This window comes from Melanotaenia boesemani, chromosome 14 (genome assembly GCF_017639745.1).
Source record: "Melanotaenia boesemani isolate fMelBoe1 chromosome 14, fMelBoe1.pri, whole genome shotgun sequence".
In the NCBI taxonomy this organism is placed as follows: domain Eukaryota; kingdom Metazoa; phylum Chordata; class Actinopteri; order Atheriniformes; family Melanotaeniidae; genus Melanotaenia; species Melanotaenia boesemani.
Window position 1 is genome coordinate 25,048,036 of NC_055695.1, and position 7,084 is coordinate 25,055,119.

Genomic DNA, 7,084 nt, shown 5'->3' on the forward strand with positions numbered 1-7,084 from the left:
AGTAACGAGGGATGGGAGTTCATGTTTATGCAGAATGGGGTGGTGGTGGTGGGGACATGCATTTTGTTTGTGTGTGTCTGTGTGTGTGATTGTGCGTGAAAAGACTACAATGAGGTGTGTGTTTTTAATTTCCTGTCATATACACTGGTGTGTGAAGGCTTTTTAAATTTTGTTTTTAATATCCATAATTTGCTTTTATTATGTAAAGCACTTTGTGTTGCTTTGTGTATGAAAAGTGCTTTATAAATAAAATTAGAATAGATTTTTTTTCTTTTTAATCTTTGTGAAATTGTGCAGTCAGAATGTTCTATTTTCTCCAGCATGTCTTCACATGTGGAGCAGGAATGCTGACAGATAAAACCCTCATAGCTGCATCAGTCCACTGAAAAAAATTCACGGGCATTTAAGCACTATTTTTGCTGAACATTATGACAACATAACCATTCTAAAAATCTATTTTTTTTTATTGTTTATAAGAAAAAATACTCCACTAAGTAACTTAAAATATTTTTTAGTAATATTTATTTTTATTTAGAAATAACCTTTAAATAATTTTATATTTAGAGGATGTAGCACTGGTGTCAATCCTGTTATATGCAGCATTTCCTTTATAGGGATAAAGAATTTATCTTTATCAAGCATAGTAGTTTTGCTTTACATAAAGCTATTTCCTATATTTACTAAGTAAATAGACAGTTGTGACAGGAAAATGTTTTAAAATGACACTAAATAAATAAAAATCCTCAATATTATCTATTTAAAAAGTTGCAGAAAACAATTTGTAATTCACAAAACGTTCAAGAGCTGAGAGGGATGACAACGCTTTTCTTTTATAGATAAATAACAATTGCAGCAACCTTTGTACCTTCAATGCTTTGCAAATTTGACTTACATTGTCAATAAGTACTTAATCTATTTGCAGATTTTGTTTGTATAGTATAACTAGTTAATAAAGTAAATCGATATAAACTGGATTTAGCAAACAGGAGAAATGGATGTAATTGTCTCCAAACAGAAAGTTTAAAAAAATCACTGGATCATGGTATGAGATGCTGCTTGAGATAACATTCATTTCTGCAGACATTGTTCTAATTTACCAACAATATATCAAAGAGTTTGTTGTATTTTCACTTGAACATTTAGAAGATTATTGCTCTGCTTAAACACAGTTGGGACCTACTTTCAGTCTCTGTGCTAAAAAAGATCATAAGGTTGAGGTTTCAGAAGTTATACATCCCCTGCAACCTTCAGATGTAACTTCTTGTTGTCTTGTTTCTTCGCTGTACACGGTCATGAATGACACACACACACACCTGCTTCAGCTTGTCTTGAAGTAAATCAAATATAACAGCTGTCAGAGTGCAATGTTGCTTTAACATTTTAGATCTCACTCTACAAAATTGAAGTTTTTTCGTTTTTACAGCTTTTTCTACACGACAGCCTTCCTGAATTCTATATTGCTGTAAGAACATAATTATTTCATCATCTTTACTTTCTCTCCTGCTGCTCTATTGAACCTGAACTGTGGTAATAAACTAAATAAGAATGTCAGCCCATCATGCATAGTTGTGTCTTCACACAGGAAGCCAAACGTTCCTTTTTGACTGAGGCACTGCATAGACGAAGTGAGATGCGTTTTAGCACCCTTGCACCAAAACCCACAAGGGTTTCACAAACCCCCTTGTATCACTGTGTGTCCTTGTTTTTTATTCAATGGCATTCAGCAAGTCAGCACATGCCTGTTTATCTGAGGCTGTTTGCCACCGTGCTGTCGATGTATGGAGGGGGATCTTCAAAACAAGGTGGCACACGCAGGCTGCTTTGATGTCTGTTGACTAAAGACATTAGAATTTGGTCAAGAATCCCCCTCTGCTTGACTTTATTTTTGATTGTTGGAAAGCCTACATGATTTTTCCACCTTCTGTGGTCGCCTGAGGCTCCACTGCACAGTTATTTCTGAGTAAAAGCAACATATGCTCACAAAAATAAAACAGAAAACCACTCCTTTCCACCAACCCACACGCCCACCCGCCCCCACCCACACACACACATACAGGTTTGCGTCTAGCAGTTTCTGCTAAGTGCAGCCAGACAGGCAGCTGGGACAGGATGAGAGTCAGAGGACGACGGTTTTTTATATAAAATGGAAATGTGGCTGAAATGTGCGGCTCTCGTGTTATTCGTGGGTAAGTCTTCAGATTCAATCGATCAGCAAAAACTACATCCTTAAAGAAAAGAAATAGATGGTGATGAACGAACAGATGGAAATTCTATATGTGCTATTTGTAAGTTTAACTAAACAAAGTTTAATACTTTTTTTTTTTTTTTTTAATCTACAGTGGCAGGAGCAGCTTTGGAGAAACAAAGAAACATTATAACCCTGGATGAGAAAGAAAGTTCACCACCTGAGAGAAAAGAGGAAGTTCCTCCTGGTTCCTCTCTGACTTTCCGCTTCTCTCTAAACAGTAGTGAAGATAGATATCGAGTGTATTGGTATTTCAACCCTTCTGGACCTAATTTCACTAAAGCACACAAAGCAAAGTGTGAAGTCATGACTTTTGGCTCTGCAAAAAACTCCACTGAGCAACCACAGCTGGAAAAGAGTTGTTATAACAAAGACTGGGATTTAACAAATGTTAATGAATCAAACGCAGGATGGTACTTTTCCAAAGTAATACAAGAAATTCCAGCTATGCAAACTAAAGAGAGCCAAATAATAAAACTAATCATTTGTAAGTATGACTTGTAACTCTTAAAGCAAAGTAATATTTGACTCTTTTTTGTCAACAGTAAGACTACAATGTATACGTAAACAGCTGTGAATTATATTTGTACTATTAATCAAAGCAGTGCATTTATTGAACGTGTCTCCTCTGGTTATAATCCTGTATCATTACAGATATATTCTAAATGCAGCAGAATCGGCTGATACCTGCTTACAACTATACTAAAAATCTTTCTCTGCTGCTTGAAATGCTTGTGGGAAGTTGTGCCATAAAACCTGCTGTGCTGAAGCAAAGCATGAATGGATTCAAAAATACTCATCCTATTCCTGCTTGCAATTCTAACTAAACAAATCCTTCTCATTTCATTTTGTTGCAGCAAAGAGCTTAGAGGAAAGCACAACGTATCTGTCACTAGTGACGAGTAAACAAGGTGTGTGTGGATGTATAGTTTATTTGCTTCTCATGAATAATAATGTATTTTAACCTCCAGCAGAGTCGGGGCTAGTGGTGGTGTCTTTTGAACTGTTATAGAGGTGATATTTTGTCTGGGTGAGGAATCAGAGCTGTTTAGAGCAGGAGTGGGAACAACCGCACGTCTTATCTGGTCACTTAGCAAAGCTCAGTACATATTTGCAACACTTCATGTGCATCTTTAAGAGTTTGTCTGCATCATTTCTACACAATGAATTAGAGGATTCTTATCTGCACAAATTGGCTTCCTTGCACTCGCTTTGAAACTATGAATAAATGGTCAAAATGTGGCAACAGTTCAACACAAAGTTTTTCTCTTTCAGTGCCTCCAGAAAGCAGTAATTGGCTTGCCGACTGGTGGTTGTGGATCCTGTTGGGGGCATCTTCTCTCATCCTGATCATCCTGCTGGTTGCATGTGCCATACAGAGACAAAGAGCCTGCAGAAGCAGAGGTATCGTCCTTTTCGAGTTTAAATGCTTTGATAATCATCTTAATACACCATCAAAGAGTCTAAACAGATTGTGGATACATTCTGTTCAGGCAACAGAAGCCACAGGATGACTGCAGCTTGAAGATAAAGAGGGCAAAAGATAGAGCTCGGTTACAGAAAAGGTTACAATCTGATTCATTTCACTGCAAAGATTTGCATTCGTAAGAAGACGTGAAGGGCTGACAGTTTGGCTTTTAATGAGGCTGAGGCACAGCATGAGACAGAGGAAGCTCTCCACTTGTGACAGCAGGTTATCAGCTCAACTTGTTGCAGGTGGATGGGAAGTTAGTGAGCAGGTGGTTTGTGTGGTTTGACAGCACAGCGTGAGAACAATGTACAAGTCAGTGTATTTCCTTATGTCCAGGTGTAGCACTGTGAAAGTTGGTCACAACTAACCAGATCTGTTGCTGTAGATTCTTAGTCATCCAGGTCAGGGCAAACCTGAAAGCTTGACAGACCATCTGGGCTTCTTTCCTCGGTTCTTTGAAGGTGTTTGACCGCTCATCCAAAAGGCTTCTTCAAGGCTGAAGAAGGTGAAACATCATCAAGAACCAAAGAAAAAAAAGACCAAATTACCAATCATCAATCTCAATATTAAAAAAAGAAAAAAACAAAAGAAACTTGACAGTTGTTATTTAATGGGTCTATGTTTCTTAAGCGCAGAAAGTTCTGTTACCTAAACATTCACTGGGGTTTTAGGTTCGCTGAAGATCTTACAAGTTCATTTGATATTTCCAGGTCAGATGAAAGAAGTAAAAGGTGAATACATGAATACATTGACTCCTTTCATCCTTGTAATGTCTGCACAATCCTGATAATTATAATCAGAACTTAATGTGAAAGATCATCTTTGGCAATTTATTCCAGTGCGCAAACTATGAGTGGCTTACCAAGCAGAGAGAAAGAAACAAACAAAATAGAAACAAACAAACAAACCATGAGGATAACTTTAATTCTGATTTGAATGCCGTTAAATGTAAAGGTGTAATCAGTGATCATCAGTCATCTAAATTTCAACCCCAGAAGACATTAATGTCACATTTAGAATAAATTGAGTGATAAAATGATGATGGTGGTGACGAGGGGCGGGGGGTTGGTGCACAATACTGTCAATGTTTATTTAAAAACAAATTAGAAGATATAGTAGTTACATTTTTTTTTTTTTAATGGGGGGGGGGGGGGTGATAAGCAAAGGATTTCTATAAGAGGCTCAAAAGCTGAAACAGTTTCAAACCCGTTTTCTAATCATACAAAACTAAAATGTCTCCAAATGAATCTGATGTTTAATTTTCTTCTTATTTTTTCTTACTATTATGATGAAAAAAATTTAACAAAAGTTACTTTCTAAGAATAAAATGCAAAAAAGACACATAATGTCAGAGAAAATACTGGTATAAGGTTGTGTGCAGTTAAGCATACCGGGGAAATTGAGGATGTAAAATAATTTGTGCTGTTTTTATTTTAAAGCTGGTGATGGTAGAGATCTGACTAATATTGCTGTGTGTGTGTAGTGACATACAAAATCTAAGAATAAAAGTGTGAATCACACGATTGTTGCAGTTCCTATCTTGACAGTAAATCAGCTTTAATTTTGAGAAGCTTCCTGTTTCTCAGATGTGAATTAATTCACCTTTGGGTAAAGGGATTTGAGTCATTTTGCAGCTGACGTGATGTGCAGCAGACTGTAAGATGATGTAATGCTTGTGCTTCGTGTTCAGAGAATGTGAGAACGGCGATGCAAAAAATGTACAAAAATAACAAAACAGACCACATGTCAGGGTTCTGCTGAGTGACCTTTCATGAGGACATGAAGTAGATAAAATAATTAAACTATTTTGTCAAAAACATGGTATTACTGAATGGATTCCACATTAGCACTCGCTGATATTTAATTCTTATTCACCTTTGTAAATTTGGTCACCAGGATCTGTTAAAATGTACAATCTCTGACTTAACATATTATATCTTATTATATCTTATTAGCCTACCCTAATGATTTATTATGTATCACAATAGTTTTACACAGAAACTTTAAAATGAAGTTGTATTGACAATACATAATGTAACCATAAAATATGTTTGATGTCTTCTTAGAAATAGGTTCATGAGGAATATTTGCACAGTTTCAAATTATTTAGAAACTTCTGCCACTGAGTTTAATGAGGGTCGAAAATCTCCTACAAGTCATTAACACTAGAGCCCAGAACTTTTAATAGAGCAAAATGGACAAAATCCTGGTAAAATAATAACATAAAAAATGAGCCTCTTGGAAATTAAATTTTATTTTTTATATTAATTGAAGTATATTATTAATTTGTAATGTATATTGATAATTTACAAAGTAATTAAAAAGTATTAAAAATAAAATATAGCAAAAATAAATAAGGTTTGAGCCAGATTTTTCTTGTTTTAATAATAATAATGATATAGTTATTATTTTTATTATTACTATTATTATTATTATTATTATTATTATTATTATACTGTTGTTTTGTTGTTGTTGTTGTTAATTCTTGTGCATTAATTTCCATTTAAGTGACATTTGACATTTAATGAAAAATACTTTATTAATCCTATAGGGTAAACGATAAAGTAGACATTCTGCACTGCCTAAATAAAAATGAATAAATGAATGAATGATATCATGAAAATCGTGTCATAAATGATCTCTATGAAAGTTTCAATTATTTATCGTGTATTTTTATTGTATACACAGCAGAAGAGCCTGTCTATGCAAACACTCGTACTAAGTTCAGCGGAGACTCCTCACCTCGACCAAGTCTGGCGGTGAACAACCTGAAGAGCGTGCCCTCCTCTCAGCACCTCCGGACCCCGAGTCCTGGCAGGAGGTACGAAGAAGGCACACGAAGAAAAAAATAGTGAGGACGTCCTCCCAAACATCACCTCTCAAACCAATGAAACCATACTTCCTGATAATAGGCATCTACTACAAGAGATGTTTACCCTTTTTACGCTTAAATTATGTTTATACACTTATTCTTTTTTTTTCTTCAACATTTTAATTTTTTTTACATTCTTAATTTTTTGTAATCTCTTGTCAGGCTTCAACTGTAATCTTTCATTTGTTATATTAAAGATATGCAGTAGCTGTAATGAACCGCTAGATGTCGCATAGTGAACTTGTTAAGGAGCAAATCTATAAATTCTTATTTTTGTTGTCTTCATTTTTATATATGACCCGATATAGATATTTTTGTGAATCATTGTTTTTTTGTCAGGACTTAAACGTGTTTTTTTTATCCAAATATGTAATTATTGTTACAGTTCATATTAAATATTTTTAAACAGTATAGAGTTTTGATGCTTAAATATATCTTGTTAAGCTTTTTCGTTATCTTTTTGAACAAATTTGAAATAAATAAACATTAAATAATG

The 7,084-nt window shown here is 34.9% G+C and overlaps 1 protein-coding gene across 3 annotated transcripts; it reads left to right on the forward strand.

Moving 5' to 3' along the window:
* Positions 1–2,064: 2,064 nt before the first annotated feature.
* Positions 2,065–7,053, forward strand: LOC121652571. 3 transcript variants are annotated; one of them, XM_042005404.1, is made up of 5 exons: positions 2,065–2,186; positions 2,340–2,732; positions 3,103–3,156; positions 3,521–3,649; positions 6,408–7,053. In XM_042005404.1, the coding sequence occupies exons 1-5, from the start codon at positions 2,144–2,146 to the stop codon at positions 6,566–6,568; spliced, it is 780 nt and encodes a 259-aa protein (XP_041861338.1). In that variant the 5' UTR covers positions 2,065–2,143; the 3' UTR covers positions 6,569–7,053. The 3 variants fall into 3 exon arrangements, with proteins under 3 accessions (XP_041861338.1, XP_041861337.1, XP_041861339.1); XM_042005403.1 differs by having other exon boundaries at positions 6,405–7,017; XM_042005405.1 differs by lacking the exon at positions 3,103–3,156 and having other exon boundaries at positions 6,405–7,012.
* The last annotated feature ends 31 nt before the right edge of the window (positions 7,054–7,084 follow it).

What these genes read in the sequence shown, in the direction of transcription:
- LOC121652571 (XM_042005403.1), top strand. Translation starts at nt 2,144, where the DNA reads ATGGAAATGTGGCTGAAATGTGCGGCTCTCGTGTTATTCGTGG. An exon ending in ACTAGTGACGAGTAAACAAG is followed by an intron (nt 3,157 to 3,520) that starts GTGTGTGTGGAT and finishes TTTCTCTTTCAG; the next exon opens with TGCCTCCAGAAAGCAGTAAT. An exon ending in AAGAGCCTGCAGAAGCAGAG is followed by an intron (nt 3,650 to 6,404) that starts GTATCGTCCTTT and finishes TTGTATACACAG; the next exon opens with CAGAAGAGCCTGTCTATGCA.